The sequence below is a fragment of the Penicillium verhagenii genome (genome assembly GCF_028828195.1).
Source record: "Penicillium verhagenii strain IBT 33310 chromosome Unknown utg000010l_segment0_segment0, whole genome shotgun sequence".
NCBI lineage: Eukaryota > Fungi > Ascomycota > Eurotiomycetes > Eurotiales > Aspergillaceae > Penicillium > Penicillium verhagenii.
Window position 1 is genome coordinate 1,300,348 of NW_026643174.1, and position 16,554 is coordinate 1,316,901.

Sequence of the window (16,554 nt, forward strand, 5' to 3'; positions counted from 1 at the left end):
ACGGGTTTGACCATCACTGTCCCGCAATCGCTACCTCGACGGGTGTATCAGACCTTGCAAATAGCCCGGGTGTAATGAAGCTCAACATACGAAACAACACCGTGTTCTTTTAATTCTTGCCCTGGAAGCTGACTCACCACCGAGATAGCCCTTTGGAGAGTAAGCTTCACTGTGAGTTGGCCATCATTCTCGATATACCATTCAACACTCGCTGAGTTATCAGGACCCAACACGATAGACGCACTCAACTTATCGGAAAGAGATAGTCGTGGTTTGAAGAGGATCTTGGAACATCTCGGTGCGATGGGAGAAACACCTGCAAGCTCAGTGCAGTATTCGTATAGCGGAACACTTCCCCAGGCGTGGCAATCAGATCGCTGCCGGACATCATCCTCCTCCCATGTGGACAAGTTGTTGCCAAGCATGGCTCGCCATGGTTTCCACATCTTGACCCAGAGTCCTTCATATAGCCCGCCTCCGGCAATAGAAAGGGCACGTAGGAGATAAAAGCGCATGACATAGGAGCATTTCGAAAATTTTGGATTCTCAAAGGACTCCGCAAGGATACGTTGGTGGTCCGCCGGGAAGGCAGCACCTGAAAGAACAGCGAAGACTTGGCAGTGTTGTGAATACCCGTCAGGACCCGCTACATCTGCCGTTGAATCTGTGAAGAACTCCCCATTGTAGCAATGTTTTCGAATAGCGGAGACCACTGCATCGGCGCGGGAATCGTATTCATCTGCATTCCCAGGTCGACCAACTTCACGAAGTAGCCGCGCTGCGTGCCGCAATACATACGCATATAGCATGCTGAAGTATGTGTGTCGATTTGACTTCCGACCCGAAACTGGGACACCTTTGTCCGGATGCTCATCTGTTGCGCCCCATGTCGACACCCAATCGACATATTGCCATACATCATCGGAAATCCCGCTTACGAGACCGAGCTCGTCAATATGTGAGTCGAAAAAGTCCAGAACGCCGTCAATGCGCGGCACAAATGAGCGAGAGTATTTGATGTCACCGAAAAAGAGGTAGTGGTCGCAAATCTGTAGAATCCAGTATAAGGGGAAGCCTGCGATAATTTGAGGAACATGCGATGGAAATCTGGATTGTGTGAGCCCCTCGGGTGTGATCGAAGACGCAAAGTTTGTGATTGCCTGTCGCATCAACCTGTCATCACCCGATAGAAGATAGTGGAATAGTCCAACAGATCTGCTGTCTCCAGAGTACCTGCCATGAGAGTTAGCTTTTCCTTCGGTAGATATATATGCAATAAGACATACTGGAGTTGCTCGTAAAAAGGACAGTCTGAATAGCCGTCAAACATGCAGTTTCGGAGAGTCCTAATCGAAACATTCCAAATATCCTCGCTGTCTGGCTCAGAGAGGTTGCGCCAACTAGCCCTGACACCTAGAGGATAGTTGACCTGTGTCCCGCGAAATGATAGCAAAACCACCGGCTCATATGCGATCGTGATTTCGATTCGTAATACTCTGAATGTTCGGAACCAAAATGGTTCGTATACCACATCCTCTCCATCGGGGACTGTGAGAGTAGCCTCATCATATGGACCGATGATTACTCCAGCAGTGTTATCGAGTCGATCGCCCTTGCTTCTGAAGTAGGGGTATGACCGAGGTTCCAATTCATATCCTTCGGAATAGGTGATTTTGAGTTTGACCTGGGACGGTTGATCGACGGCTTTGAACACACACTGTAGAAAGGCTGTTGAGTGCACGTCCGCTTGCAGCTCCAGCACATGGGTGGATCCGGGAAAGAGTGTGAGAGGGTCATTTCTTGAGAAAACCCCTGTCCAATTCTCTTTTGGCACATTACTTTTACACAACTTGATCGTATCCATAGCCACATTCTGTGTCTCGGGCATTGGGATAACACGCGGACGTAAGCGCCAAGGGGGTAGTTCTCCATTCACGGATCGGATTTCATATGGAACTGGCACCACAATGGGACTCGGTTCTATGAGATCGACACGCTCATTGATCTTCAAACAGATTAGACAAGGAGAATGAATACAGGGAGGATAGCTTACATGGAGAAAGACGTCATCCACAAGTCCAGTTGGAAACCTCACACTTTCATCAACTTGTGCCTCCCAGTGCTGCCTGGATTCAAGATTCGCGATCTCGGTGGCAGTTTGAGCGCAGCCTACCACCGTCAAACCTGGAAAGGAAGTTCGCTCAAATGGCATCGCTCCACGGGAAGATGCGAAGTAGCGGAGCACTAGAAACTCGACTTCATTTTGCCCGATTCGTAGTTGAGCTGCGATGTCCAAGCTATCATAATACCATATCGACGGGCTTCCTCTGGCAGGTCCCGTGGCAACATGCACGCCATTTACGAGTAATTTGTATCTTGTATCGGCAGAGAAATGGAGGAGGGCATTCTCTGGAGCGGATGTCAAAGTGAATTTGCGTTTGAATCTGACCAATCTCCCGGCAGTGTTGATAGGAGAAGAATCAATCCAGTTAGGTACCCAGACCCAATTTGCTTGGAGACTATTGATTGTCTATAGGTTCCAAAACAAGATTAGGCAAAAACCTTGGAAGTAGTTGGGCAATATACAGTAATCACTGACCTGCTGCTCTTTCAATTTTGATTCCTGCATTTTTGCAGAATTGTAAACTCCCGGGGGTCCTCCAATGGATGAGAGGTTATCGAACGAGACTGGGTCTGGTGCCACGGATAACCCGTTCTCCCCTCTTTATACCCCCGCAATATGCTCGGGGCTGTCTACCCCGAGAGAAACTCCGAAGCTCATTTTACGAACTCCACCCCTTCCTCAAGATATTTTCAAAATTTCAAAATTTCATGGATTGTAAGCGACAACACTCGGGTCAAATACGAAAATATCCAATTGGGAATTTGCTGATGTTCTCGACAGGTGGAAATAAAAGTGAAGATCCTACATACTAGGGTTGTTGAGCTAAAATGACCCCTCTAAAGAAGATCGAACCATCTCGCAGCCCCATATGTTGTCCCGATCAGTACAAGCCAAGAGACAATCCCTCGAGCATACAAAATTCGCTTTATCATACGGACTTCAGCGGCATCGTTTCGATGTGGATAAGGTTCATTCTCCGGGGTCTCCTTTCCAAGGAATTGACAAATGGGTTCCCATCCATCCTTCGGCTCATGCTCCAGAACCTCTCGGCCACGCCTAGTCGCCTCCGCATGAACCCACGCGTTATGGGCGTCATAGTGCTTCGTCGTGAACACCTCATCCTCAGCGAGGCCAAATTTTCTCATACACATTTGCACATAAATAAGCCACATGGCATGCAGGTTGCGATCAGTCTTCCAAAGGAAAGTGAGGACGTAGTAAGACGTGTCTTTCGCCCAGTGTAGTGCTTTGATCGATTTTACCCAGCTGGGGCCACCACCTGGACGCAGGTTCAGGACAATCTTTGCATCGGGGTACATATCCATCAAGTCGTCGATGACGGCACATCCGGGAAAGTCAGAAGTGGCTTGGAAACCATCGAATAATTCGTATAGTAATTTTTGGCGTCGTTCAGTATTTGGCTCTTGCATTGCTTGCAAAACTAAGTTGCTACGAGCGATGTTAGGCGCAATATGGGCCATATGCATCGATGGATGGCAGTTGATTTGTTCCGATTCCATGGCAGCCTGCATAGAGCTAGTCGCACACCGTGGTAGACCTGCACCAAGGACTTGCATTGTAGGTTTGGTGGTTGGATCGACGACCAGAGTATCAGATAAGAAGCGCATATTGGCGTATGTATGATAGTAGAATACCGGCGAATAGAGTGTTGACGTTTTCTATTATGTGGTGGGCCAAAGAAGAGAGGGGAGCTTCATTTATCATATATTTTTTTTTCTCTACGGTTTCTTTCTGTCTTTCGTCTTGTAAAAAGACTTTGGCCCCCATATCACCGATCGTCAGCAGCATGAGTGCGGCTGTAAGACTCGCACTACTTGGCCGGCTACCACTGGTGTTTCTCTCGGGCCATTTACTTGATCTGGTAAAAAGTATACGACAGAATTTGGCTAGTCAGGAGATTGGGTTTGTGTGTTGTCAGCCATTCAAGCAGATCCAGCTCTTTAAGAATTTTCTTCATTTGATTGCCTTTTGCGTTTTCCCACGGACGTCAGGGAAGTGGGTACTTGTCTCTCCGCCAGCATTTGGACCAACTTGTCGATTCGTTTGCCCCTAGATGTGGGGGAAGCTGTTTCAATGCGCCACAAAACAGTATAGCGATCGGTTTTGTTCAACGTTTCAAAAAAGGGGGTAGCAAAGGGCACTGATTCCAAAGCGACCCGAAAATCATCAGGGACAATTATAGTGGCTGAGCCGGCATACGCACGGTGCCACCGGCCATCAGATTTCGCAGCCTCCACTGCAGCTAGTCCAGCTGGGCGCATGCGACCGTTTTCTATCAATTGATGGGCCGTGTTGACATTCTTTTGGGACCAGATACTCTTCGCTCGACGAGGGGTGTACCGCACCAGCCACCAGTCCTGGTCGAATCGATTCGCTCGACCGTCAATCCAGCCAAAACATAGGGCAGTTTCTACGGCCTGCGGCACGGATACAGACTGGAATCCGGATGCCTTTTTTGCAAATTTAAGATAGAATCCTGGTGCGGTCGTATGCTCGCGCTCAAGAAACACCTCTAGCGCTTGAGCGGTGGGGAATGAATGAATGGGTAAATCGGTAGGAAGTTTCAGGGCCATGGTAAGGATGGTGGAGAAGTATCTCAATGGCTCGCATCGTTTCTCCGGAAAAGGTTAGACCCAGTAAAAGTCTAAAAGAAAAGTGTCAAAGTGTGAAAAGGCTTGAAAGGGTTAGAAAAGGGACAGGGACACGAGTTACGCGACAAGTGAAACACGTGTACGGTGTAATCCCTGTTAGATTTAAATCTGGCAGAAAATTTACAAAACTGAATTCCAGGAAAACCAAGGGAGGAAGCTACAGATCAAATAATCGATGAATCAATAAGGATCATGTGATTGGTGGCCCCAAGCTGACAAATCGCGCACTACACTACGACATACAGGGCGGAGTAAAGGGCGGCCAATATTTAGTGCAACATGGCGACACGTGAGACACGTGTGGGGTAGTACAGATAACGAGATAGGATAAGCGATAACAACTCCGCGTTTAACTGGGGAATGACATCAGCCACATATCTGTCAACATCACATTTCTTTCCCTCAATCAGCATCTCGGGACCTTCTTTTCAACACTACAGAGAGAAAGGCGGCAAATTCACCACACCCGGTGACTATGAGCTATGAACACGAAGTCTCGGGAGACTTAAACAACGAGGTCCAGGATGACAGCTTGATCCAGACCCCCGAGAGCGGTCCAATTCAGCCAATACACCAACGGCCATTGCCGAATGCCCAGTGGAAGTCAGCCTCTCGTACGGTGGAAGAGAACCTTGCCAAGGGTCTTTCAAATGAAGATCTTTGGATGCTGATTCGACGATTCGACAAGGTTTGTGGCCCCCACCGGCATAGAGTTGCAATCCAAGCTGACATGTGAACAGCAAATATACCATGTGCGAGCCGTCCAAGATGCCAAAGCCCAACCACTCGATCTGAATCGCGTGGACAGTGAGCGATTCCCGCCCGAAAAATTGCGTATCACCCTCGAGCGGTTCTACACCTCCGTGGTTGTCGGTGTGATCGAGTTCTTTCGGCATATTACACGATTGCGGTCATGGAAAGAGTCCGGTCGGACAACCGTGTTTTGTATCGTATGTCCATTTCCCCATTCGACCATACCCCCCTCCTTCCTTTACAGAACTGACAATCTCCAGGTTTATTTTACATGCTGGGCCTTCGACATTCTGGTTCCGACCATCTGTGGTGTCATGGTTTCCATGATCATGATTCCACAGGTCCGAGCATGGATTTTTCCTGCTACCACTGCAACACTAAACTCGGAAATTCCTAGTGCAAGGAACTCGGAAACGGGCCAACCTGAATCTCTGGATAGCCTCACGGGCGCGCCAGAGGCCCACAAGGGCGAGGCTGCGGAACAAGAAGCGAGAAATTTGATCGACAGCCTGGCAACCGTAGCCATTGAGAGTGCTGCCACGAAATATGGTCAAGCTGTAGCTGAGGATGCTCCTGATCAGCCTCTTCTTGGCGATGGGTCAGAAGTCGTAGACCCCATGGAGACTCCGATTGTTGATAGTACTGAAGACAAGACCAAAAAGCCCATGAAGAAGAAGGTTTCGCACGCTACAAACCAACTCATGCGTGGACTGAGTGATGTCACTGATATTTATGAGAAATTTGCCAAGTATGTTATGCTCCATTGACCAAAACACCTCCCTCGCTGACCCTTGGCAGTCTTCTATCTCCAACGCCACCATTCTTGCTAATTACATCCCGACTCCAACTGGCGGGTATCTTGACATTAATATCTGTGTTGGTACCCTTGGTATCTAGTTATTGGATTGTTAAGATCATTGGATTTACCATTGGTTTTGGATTTTTTGGAGATCCGGTCTTCACATACACGCTGGATACCTTAAACCAGAAAATCCCAAATTGGAGAGATAATATGGATTTGCAAAAGTATGCCCTCTTGGATTTCTCTTCGTATTCTTTCTTTGGATTTTTTTTTTTTTTTTGCTGATTCAATGTCTAGGACACTTTTAGCTGGCGTCCCTACTAATGCTCAGCTGACATTGACTCTATTACGGATTGGTGAGATCAACTCCGAGCCTCTGCCGCCTCCTCCGGCTATTGGTAACAACGATAGGGCATGGCCCATTTCTCGTAAAAAGTCCCAAGCGGGATCTTCATCGTTAGACCTTACAAAGCAGGATTCATCACCCGAACTACAGAAGACAAACTCAAACATCTCTCTCCCTGAAGCAAAACCGAAACGGAGGACGATGTTCAAATTCTTCAAATTCCTTCGCCGAACCATTGCAACTGCAATCCAAGGCCACATTGCATTCGACCGAGCGATGGCCATCGCAGGATCTGCCCACACCAAGAACTTGCTTGGGATGCTGCAGAACAGACACTTCTCTGCAACCCCCTTTGGTCCCCTGAAGTTTGACGCGAAGTACGAACGAAAGCGTGGCGCAGCTGTGATTGACAATTCTAAAGAGCCGCCAATTTTGTATTTCACCACATATCAGTCAGCGGGGCTAGACGATTTGCGAATCGAAAGCCGGAAGAAGGGATCCGTTCTGTTCCAGATCCCTGTCACAGATATCAAAGAGTTGAAAAAGACCGAGGGCCTAGGATGGAAGCGAAAGTTGATCGTCGAATTGACAGCTGGTAGTAAAGAGGCTGCTGATGGCCTCGTGGTCAGCGGTGATGACATGGAGCAATCATATCACCTCACTGGTATGCGATCTCGAAACCAATTGTTCAACCGCCTAGTCGCGATGGATGCTCAATTTTGGGAAAGCCGTTGAGATGTTGCGAGGGATGCAAGCTGCGGTCAATCCTGGAAGCTGGTAATAAATCTAGTCAAGATAATTCCATGCGGCATGGCCACCGTGGATATTGTAAATTTCAGCATCATAACGCCATATGGGACTAGACTTTCACGATTTTTGTCATATATTCCAGGATGCCTTTGATCCCCTTGTTGAACGTGGCTCGAATATTTGAACGCCAGTTGTTGTGAAAGAATGAAAGAATGAAGACCTTATGACAATGGCCTTTCACCTTCGAACTACAATAATTCCTTTGATCCCTATTTTTAGTTTTTTATGTGGAAGTCAGGCTGTGCTTTTGTAGCATTGTCTTCATCACAAAGCATTCAAAGTTCTCTCCAATGATCAATTGTGTTTTCTTTGTTGGTAATGGGATACATAAACCCCAGTCCATTTCCTCCAAATGTCCGAAATTCGAGAACATAGCCATTATCTGACCTCTGTTTCTCTAGCACATTGTGTTAAATTACCTTACAAGCTCTTCTTCGTCTACAGTCTTATCAAATAACTTTAAAGGTCAGAATCATGCATCATCAAAGCTTTGCGGTCGCGGCTCTGGAACTTCTAGACCCACATAGCTCCCTATCCTTGAAATACCCCCATCTTCACCATGCTTTCCAATGGCGTTTGGAAAGGGCCATGGCCGCTAGAGAACATGGGAATATCTCACTGTGCGATCATGTGATGTTCCACGGCTACGAGATTGGACGAAATGATAATCTAATATTCCAACAGGAAGAAAACTCGGCGATGGTTGATTTCTTGAGCCCGGTTTCCAACGATGACTCGAAATATCGCATAACTCGACTATGTCCAAATTTGCGGGATCGTATGGAGATATATGGTACGATTGGCCATGGCAGTAAGTTTCCCTATCCTTCAATGTTTGTTTACCATCCCTCGCGTGAATCAAAATCGGCTAACATTTAAATAATTCATATAGCTTTTGGAGCCGTTTACCTAGCCCGAGAGAGGTGTGAGCAAACTCGAGATTCTCGAAATATCAAACATTTTGCGGTCAAGATTGAACGTCATACCACACTCTTCAGCGCCAGGTACTATATTTCACCTCCTATGGTGCCAATTCATGACAATGCTGAGCCGGCAAGGTATATCCCTGCTGAAGCTTTGTATCTACTCTTTCTCAAGTGCAGCGATAGGTTCCCAAAACTTGACTCTGTCTACATCCATGACCGATATCAAACAATTGTTATGTCCCCATGTGTTGATCCGGCTTCGGATCGATGGACCCAGCAGGTAACGTCTTATGCACCACTGTTTCCCGCATTCACGGGCAAATATCTTATTCTTCACAACAGTCGTCCTATGCTTGACGAGATGTCTGCTTGCAAAGTTGCGGGACAACTCCTGCAAGCAATTATTGACATGGCGCAGATCAACTTGGTCCACTACGATCTCTCTGTGCATAACTTTGTTGTCGACCAGAACTTGAACGTTCAACTGATCGACCTCGGCAATGTCTGGTTCGGCTTAGAAGATGAAGACTTTGTAACAAAGGGGTATGCATATATACCGTTCCAGGAATACCAAATGCAACCCGAATTTGCAGAGATTTTATTTCGACCGGAGAACCGCGAACGTGACTTGGGCAAGGAGGTCTGGATAAAATGGAAAACCGATGTTCGTCAAATCACATTGTGGAAGTTTGGTGTCATCCTCTATGGACTTCTGCACGGCTTTTGGCCGTGGGATAACCCTCCTTCTGGAGGTCATGAGATGGACTTATTGAATTACCACGGAGAGGAAAATCAGAGAGTCTACGACCGAAGGCTGAGAATCATGTGGGATGAATTGCCGATCAGAGAAGATTTATCTCAGGATTGCAAGGATGTGCTGCGTCATCTTTTTCAGAAAGACCCTGCCAAGCGTCCTTCCTTGGATACACTGGCTTCCTACTCTTGGTTCATGCAGTGGGCCCACCAAAACCGTGTATATGAGCGGCCATTTTCGCAAGAGTTCCAGGACATCTATAGTCAATCTATTTAACCTCAATTGATTCAAATAATTGAAGGCTTCATTCAATGTTCGAGGTTTCAGAGCTGGAACTCTGGAGTCAAACGAAAATCGAAAACTTGGCGTACTCGGAAATTATGTACATAAATCTTGCACCACATGCATCTGCACATGTGATCAGCTGAATTGTCCCCAGTGTGACCTAATCACACTATGTAAACACGTCCTTCGATGGATTTGAACCGAATCTTTTCTTTTTATTCAAGGAACACGGGGTCTAAAGTTGAAAGACCAAATTGTACTTTGTATTCAATGTCCCAGATTCACATCAAATGGAATCTCAGATCTACTTGAATTACTGGACTGCTAGGTACTTTTGTTTTGAACTTTTAAAAGCAGGATTGGACAATTTTCATTGTACCAGCGGAGTAGTAGACTTTGGGTTGATATCCACATGGAAATTTTCACTCCCCACCTTTAAACTTGTCGATCTCCATAGTGTACACATTGACTTTGGTCCCAGGGTCCCTTTGACCGTTTTTCATTAGGAAGATTTGTTCAAATGTTTATTTTGAACCATGTAGACTAATCCTCAGGCTTCAATTCTGGCCCTGTTTTCCCTTTCATCTTTCAATTTTCAATTTTTTCTTTTTCTCTTGATTTTTCTGTTTGTATCATAAGGGTTAGTGTGATTCGTATGTGCGGGCTGATTCCGATGCTTACTAGTAGACGGGTTAACCCCTTTTTCCGGGCCGAAGTATCTCTGCCACGGCCCACGGCCCACGTTCAATGTTCTCAGTTGCCACACCTTAACATTGAATGTACGACTGCGTACGGGTAATTTGTACGAGCATAATTTTAGATCATAAAACATTCCAAGCCATATCTCATTGACCAAAATTCCATTTCCCTAACATTGAAGCCGGGTATGTTTTCTACCATACTACCACACTATTTCGTTTTCGGTGGGGCCCGTTCCCAATACTGAGGCTCAAGCTAGCAAACCATATTCTCTTTTTCGGGTCAACATTTTTGATTCAGGTACTCTCCTGTTCCTTTCGATGCCCTTTTTTCTTCTCCTGCAAATTCACTGTCAAATAGCTAAAACAAGCTTTTCCTTTGCGATACACCAATTTGAACCAATTTGATACGATAGAAGCCAGCCCTGTGGGGCCGTGCCGCGCGGCATTTGCGTGTGCCATCGTATGCCATCGGACTAAAACGGTCCCCACTGGATTTCCAGTGCAAAAATAACTACCAAGCTAAACTGTTCGTGGGCTACAAGCCAGATGTATAACGCAAGCCTTTGCTAAGAAATCTCGTTCATGGCTAAGATTTAACGGTGGAGTCTACGCCGCCAAGCCACACCACGTCAAGCTACTCGCGGCCATACAACTAGCACAAAATAATTTAAATTATGCCTCTCTGCTCTGTTTTTTTCCTTCTTCCTTAGAATTCAATTCCCCCTCATTCTTTCCATAGTCATCCACGGTACGGGTCAATATGCAGGGTCTACTTTTGCTCCTTCTGGGAGCTCACTTGTCGCGGGTTTCGGCTCAGCCATTCTCTACACCCACCACTATCGAGTTGGCCCCGCAGACTACTCAGCTTGCCTTTCCTCCTATGGTGGCCGATGTCGACGGAACAGTACAGATCCTTGAAATTCGCGATAAGAGGGAGCTTCTAGGTGCGATCTTCGCTCGTGATACCACCACCACTTCCGAGTCCACCACCTCCACCACATCTACAACATCATCCACTTCAACTACATCCACAACATCGAGCACGACGAGCTCAACGACATCCACTACGAGCTCGACAACCTCGACAACCTCAAGCACTACCTCGAGTACCACAACTTCGGATTCTACTACAACATCCACCACGTCTTCTGCCACTTCCTCGTCAACTACATCCTCGACCACAACCACCAGCACCTCCTCCACTACCACAAGCACCGCAACTGCAACCAGCACCGTCAGTGCCGCACAGGCAAAGAAGAACCACAGGGGGGTGATCAATGCTATCATCTTTGTCTGCGTCATGTTCTCCGTGTTCGCCGGTGTCTCCATTATCCACTGCGCCGGAGAGCGAGCAAAATCAAAGCGCATCGCTGCCCGTCAACTTCTGAAAGCGACGGCTGTTGTTCCTGCGCCACTCGAAACTATGAAGAATGAGTCCAGCACCAATCTGCTCGGCGATAGATCATCTGTGATCTTCAGAGATAACCCTCAATCCGAGTCACGACCCATGACGGCCCGAACTCCCTCTCCCATTCACGAAATGGAGAATCGAATTGAAAATCACTGAGTGATCCGACGATATATTTTTTTCTCTGTACTCCTACATGATATTTCCTTTTTGCCCTGGCGCCGGCGTGGTTTAAAATACCGATTTTCAACTGTCTTCCCTTGTCTGCTCTCTTTGTTTTTGTTGCATAGCAATTTTCCTTTCTTCAATGCATAAGATTTTAGCATGGTATCATCAATCATTTAAATTCCTTCCGTTGGGATGTAGACTCGCGTGTGATCTATAGATCTGTTCCACATGGACTCCACGATTGATGACCAGCGAATCACAGACTAATCAGCACCATGAAACGTGCATATGATAAATTGTGATTAATTATTTGCGGATCTACTACGTTGAAGTTGTATAGCCTTCGTTTACAACTAACTCATACTAGTAAGCTTTCGGAGTCGGGCTCGGCATTCCGTATCACTCCATGTTGAGAACGCAACTTGGGAATCCTTTGGGTGTAACAGTCACAGCCGACCAATATGGGGCGCAATCATATATTGTGACAGCCATATGATGATTGATCGATAATGTTTACAATGTAGCTACATTTACTAGGCTTCTTTCCTAGGCTTACTTGTGTCTTTCGTATACGTCGGTTAAATTGCACTGTACACGGTCCAGTGTGCTACTTTGATCACTGTCCTCTACAATTGCACTATAAAATCATTCCATCATTCTAACATAAAGCGCCGATCTTTTCTCCAGTTCTTCTTCTTGACCAATCATCAAGCAGACACTTATCCATTCACGACCCTTTTCAAAGTCAATATGGGTGGTATTTTTTCAAATCCGACCAGGAATTCTCAAGCTCCAGCTCCCGCTTCACCCGCACCTCTAGAGCAGAACGAGATAACAATTACTGGGTTAGCCACGGAATGGCCTTCAAGACTCGTCACTCCAGATGACCTTAAGGAATTTGCTCACGGTTTATATCCCTCAGATGCACCATGGTTCGTGACCATCTGTTGTTATCCAGACCATCGTGCTAAATTAAGAATATCCTAGGCTCAAACGATTGCTCAAAATCAACGAGCAGACGGGCATTGAGACCCGCGCGGTGGTGGATCTCTGGTCTGATCCTCGATGGCGTCGCAAAGATCCTCCCAAGGCAGAAGAAGTGGATGCGATGTGGCGGCAATACGGGGTCCAGATTGCCAAGACCGCTGCTCAGAAGGCGCTGCTGGATAGTCAGATTCATGAAAGCGATATTACACATCTCGTATCGGTCACAGCGACAAATGCTGGAAGTCCAGGTTATGATCAGATTGTTGCTCGCGAGATGGGCATTCCAGCGACTGCAGAGAGGTTATTGATCAGTGGCGTCGGATGCGCAGGGGGGTTGGCGGCTTTGAGGATGGCTTCTAATCTGGCTAGAGCAGCCACTAGTCAAGGACGACCAGCTCGAATCTTGGTACTGGCTTGCGAGATTTGCAGTATCTTTATTTGTTCAGAGCTATACGCTGCTTCTACTTCCCAGGACATGGGAATCGGAGTGGCTCTATTCGGTGACGGTGCAGCTGCTCTCATTGTGTGCAACTCCGAGGGCAGGATTCGAGCGAACAATGAGAAAAGTATTCCAAGACGATTCTCCATTATTGACTCACGCTCTCTCATCACGCCAGGTACACATGATGAGATGGAGGATAAGGTGACCAGCACTGGTTTTCGGCTGGTGCTGTCCAAGAATGTTCCCAACTTGACATCTGCCTCACTTGCACAACCATTTGAAAGTCTCATTGTGGAGAATGGAATGCTTGGTGCTTCGCCAACAGACTTTGATTGGGCGGTTCATCCTGGTGGACTGTCCATTATAAAGGGGGCACAAGTTGCAATGGGCCTTTCGGATGAGCTAGTCGCAGCCAGTAATGAGATATACAGGAGTCGCGGTAACACTTCTAGTGTTGCTGTTCTGGCGGTTTTGGAGAAGCTGAGAACCATGGAGATGAAGAGGCCGGATGTTATCGCCTCAAGTTTTGGACCAGGCTTAACAACTGAAATGATGCTTTTGAAGCGATGGCAATGAATGCATGCGTGTGGAGATGGATGTATAGAGTTTGCCCTTTTACCTATATCTTCAAATTGTTAAGTAGATATTCCGCGCGAGCGAAGTTTTGAATTTTACGAGGAGTTCCTATTGCATGTATATGCCAGTCTTTCAAGAATATTATCGATTCGCTGAATAAAACCTCACTAGATCCATGGATCGGCACTTTTCTGTTGCCTTGGCAGTGTGCATAATTCGTTGAGTAATGGTATCGAGTTCAAACTAAGAAACTCCTCGGCGATAGATGACCCGATAGATCGCGGTAGTAAGTCTCGTTGTCCCTAAGCCTTTGTATCATTGCTACCCAGGCATCTTCCGTCAGCAACAAGAGTCGAGTTGTTGCAGTTTAAGATTGTGGTGAGAGAATCGATTTCTAGCTCCACAAATCGAGGATTGGTCTTAGCAGCGGCTCGCAGTAAATCACATGATTCTTCAAGGAGGAATTGGTTAGATCGAAGTCTCTCGAAGTGGGCGCGATGAAGCCGCATTGACATCTCAAGCCTTCGGACTTTGGATTCGAGAATTAGGTTCTGATCAGCTAGGCTTTGTTCCTTGGCTTTCCATAACCCGGTGGCTTGTGAAGATTCATGGGAGTGAACGCTGGACTGGTTGGTATTGTCGACGGACGTCTTATTGGTTGTCTGTGGAGAGCCGGATTTTTCACTGCCAGCAACGCGAGTCCCAGACGCCAGTTTCCCAGGCACTTGTTTGCCAGAGGTACGTATACCAGAGGCTCGGCGGCCAGGAGCTCGGCGACCAGGGGCTCGGTGACCAGGGGCTCCGTGGCCAGAGGCTCGGCGGCCAGGGATACGTACTACTACACGTTGAGAGCGAGAGGCAGAGGTAGCTGGTGTACAGTCACTGGAAGCGGGCGTAAGATCACTAGTAGCGGCTGTAGCCTCCTTAGTACGCAGTGCTAAACGTTGAGAGCGAGGGGTAGAGTTGGCTGCAGTAGAATCGATGATATCAGCGGTAGTAGTAGCGGCTTGCGGATCCTCAGTGCCGAATTCTATACTTCGAGAGCGAGCGGCGGAGTTGGCTGCTGTAACATCACTGGTATCGGGGCTACCGTGGTCACTTGGCTTAGCAGTGGCTTGTGTATGCAGTGAGGACTTGGAATTCTTGGCTGTCAGAAAGTCACATCGCCGGTCTTGCTTTCGCCAGTGGCAGTTTGCACACGAACGTATAATATTGCCAGTCTCGTCAACCACGACACACCGGGCCCATGGACCCAGACTCATGACACATGCTTTGCAAGGAACACTGACGAGACGTCCGACTACCTGCATAGCAGCAGATTCCACATTTGCAATTGATCTGCCGATCTGCTTATTGAGATGGGTACCAGGCCAGTTTTTTTCATCACGGAGGAGCGGCTCACGGACAGAAGGGAGCTCGATCAAAGAGCACAGAAGATCAGATTTGATGTGGTCATCTTTTCTAGCACAAATCCATGGCAATTCCATAATCAGGTTGGCGATCTCGCCTGGAACCTCCGAGTCCGGCAGCCATCTGCGGGAAGCAAGGGTGTTGTTATCTCCTATGGGCAGGCGGTCCGATCCACTGTCTTGCCTATTATCATCATATTTGTTAGGGTATGCGAGTCATAACTAGGATAAGACTTTTGGGGGTTATAGAACTCACGAAGCCCGTGTTTGGAGGGGGGCCTTGTGGCTCATGATGACTCTGAGTTTGATCGAATGGCTCGCGGATGCGTTGATGACGGTGAAAGAGTACCACTGGGTTGAATTTCCTTGGAGTGAATAACGAACTTGGGAAGAAGAGAAATAGGAGGAAGGAGGAAAGATGGGAAGCTTGGAGAGACGCGAACAGAACGCGTGGGAAACTTCAGGTAAAAACAAGCAATGGGGTCATGAGGTTTTCACCTTGGAAGGAGTTTATCATTGTTCCCACTGTTCTGAGCAGGCACTTAAGGCTGAGGTCCACGAGCGCTATTTTGTGGCCCACGTGCAGTAGTACTGGTATGTATCAACAATTTCCAGGTGGCAGATACTAGGTATCGGGTACTATCTTAGTTCTCCTAGGGTCCTGTTGATCACCTTGCTTCTAGATCTGTACTTAGGCCTCCTAAACTGCCAGGGTTCATTTGAATGTTAGTATGTTCCTCCAGCTATATTCAACATTGAATGTTGTGGGGAGCTAGGGGATATTTGGATAGGTACTAGGTACATACATACCTACATAGAAAGTGCTTCATCCACGGATCCCTCACCTGCACAGAGTGTTAGGTACATATACCTACTTTGAGGTATATTATACATATATATTGATGTCAACTTCTCAATCATATTCATAATGACTTATATAGAGGGTATATGGGTAATGTTAATAGGATTGAACATTTGAAGAGTTTCTCACGTTTCAGTTTGAAGAAAGGAGACTGGGGGCCTTTGAATAATATTGATACTAGTAACATTGGAATTATGTTATCCGGCATTGGAGGGTTTGATCGTTAACATTTGACTTGGCACGTTGAATGTGAAAAGTGAACAACATCACCAGTTGACGCATCACATAAGCAACTTTGAATGGCTATCACGTGCATATTTCTTGACCCATTTTTATCAGCACGTGATATATCTATCCGATCTTATCGCTTTCCGAAAACTTCCCCGAACCCGGACTCTTGCAAGGCTCTTTCGGATGCGGGGTCACATTTTCACATTTCTTGCAGAATCCCATACCCGCCCGTACATTTTAACCCGACGGCTAATGTGCGGCAGTGGTCGGATCGAGTCCGGGATGGCTCCGTCGGGT

The 16,554-nt window shown here is 47.1% G+C and overlaps 8 protein-coding genes across 8 annotated transcripts; 4 read left to right on the top strand and 4 right to left on the bottom strand.

Annotated features, from left to right (window-relative positions):
- Positions 1-47: 47 nt before the first annotated feature.
- On the bottom strand, positions 48-2,629 carry N7466_010345 (putative rhamnosidase B; the record flags this gene model as incomplete). Its single annotated transcript, XM_057169734.1, has 3 exons — positions 48-1,233; positions 1,287-2,530; positions 2,600-2,629. 3 exons carry the CDS (start codon positions 2,627-2,629, stop codon positions 48-50), a joined length of 2,460 nt encoding a protein of 819 aa, XP_057017125.1.
- Positions 2,630-2,961: 332 nt separating this feature from the next.
- On the bottom strand, positions 2,962-3,753 carry N7466_010346 (sulfotransferase family protein; the record flags this gene model as incomplete). Its single annotated transcript, XM_057169735.1, has 1 exon — positions 2,962-3,753. One exon carries the CDS (start codon positions 3,751-3,753, stop codon positions 2,962-2,964), a length of 792 nt encoding a protein of 263 aa, XP_057017126.1.
- A 333-nt stretch (positions 3,754-4,086) lies between these two features.
- On the bottom strand, positions 4,087-4,719 carry N7466_010347 (YdeI/OmpD-associated family protein; the record flags this gene model as incomplete). The annotated part of the gene is made up of 1 exon (XM_057169736.1): positions 4,087-4,719. One exon carries the CDS (start codon positions 4,717-4,719, stop codon positions 4,087-4,089), a length of 633 nt encoding a protein of 210 aa, XP_057017127.1.
- Positions 4,720-5,272: 553 nt separating this feature from the next.
- N7466_010348 (uncharacterized protein) lies at positions 5,273-7,433 on the top strand (the record flags this gene model as incomplete). Its single annotated transcript, XM_057169737.1, has 5 exons — positions 5,273-5,485; positions 5,538-5,747; positions 5,811-6,298; positions 6,448-6,576; positions 6,650-7,433. The coding sequence occupies 5 exons, from the start codon at positions 5,273-5,275 to the stop codon at positions 7,431-7,433; spliced, it is 1,824 nt and encodes a 607-aa protein (XP_057017128.1).
- A 549-nt stretch (positions 7,434-7,982) lies between these two features.
- N7466_010349 (Protein kinase domain-containing protein) lies at positions 7,983-9,464 on the top strand (the record flags this gene model as incomplete). The annotated part of the gene is made up of 2 exons (XM_057169738.1): positions 7,983-8,319; positions 8,401-9,464. The coding sequence occupies 2 exons, from the start codon at positions 7,983-7,985 to the stop codon at positions 9,462-9,464; spliced, it is 1,401 nt and encodes a 466-aa protein (XP_057017129.1).
- Positions 9,465-10,934: 1,470 nt separating this feature from the next.
- On the top strand, positions 10,935-11,741 carry N7466_010350 (uncharacterized protein; the record flags this gene model as incomplete). Its single annotated transcript, XM_057169739.1, has 1 exon — positions 10,935-11,741. The coding sequence occupies one exon, from the start codon at positions 10,935-10,937 to the stop codon at positions 11,739-11,741; it is 807 nt and encodes a 268-aa protein (XP_057017130.1).
- A 759-nt stretch (positions 11,742-12,500) lies between these two features.
- On the top strand, positions 12,501-13,755 carry N7466_010351 (type III polyketide synthase; the record flags this gene model as incomplete). The annotated part of the gene is made up of 2 exons (XM_057169740.1): positions 12,501-12,682; positions 12,738-13,755. 2 exons carry the CDS (start codon positions 12,501-12,503, stop codon positions 13,753-13,755), a joined length of 1,200 nt encoding a protein of 399 aa, XP_057017131.1.
- A 302-nt stretch (positions 13,756-14,057) lies between these two features.
- Positions 14,058-15,455, bottom strand: N7466_010352 (DUF3716 domain-containing protein; the record flags this gene model as incomplete). Its single annotated transcript, XM_057169741.1, has 2 exons — positions 14,058-15,348; positions 15,421-15,455. The coding sequence occupies 2 exons, from the start codon at positions 15,453-15,455 to the stop codon at positions 14,058-14,060; spliced, it is 1,326 nt and encodes a 441-aa protein (XP_057017132.1).
- Positions 15,456-16,554: the final 1,099 nt, after the last annotated feature.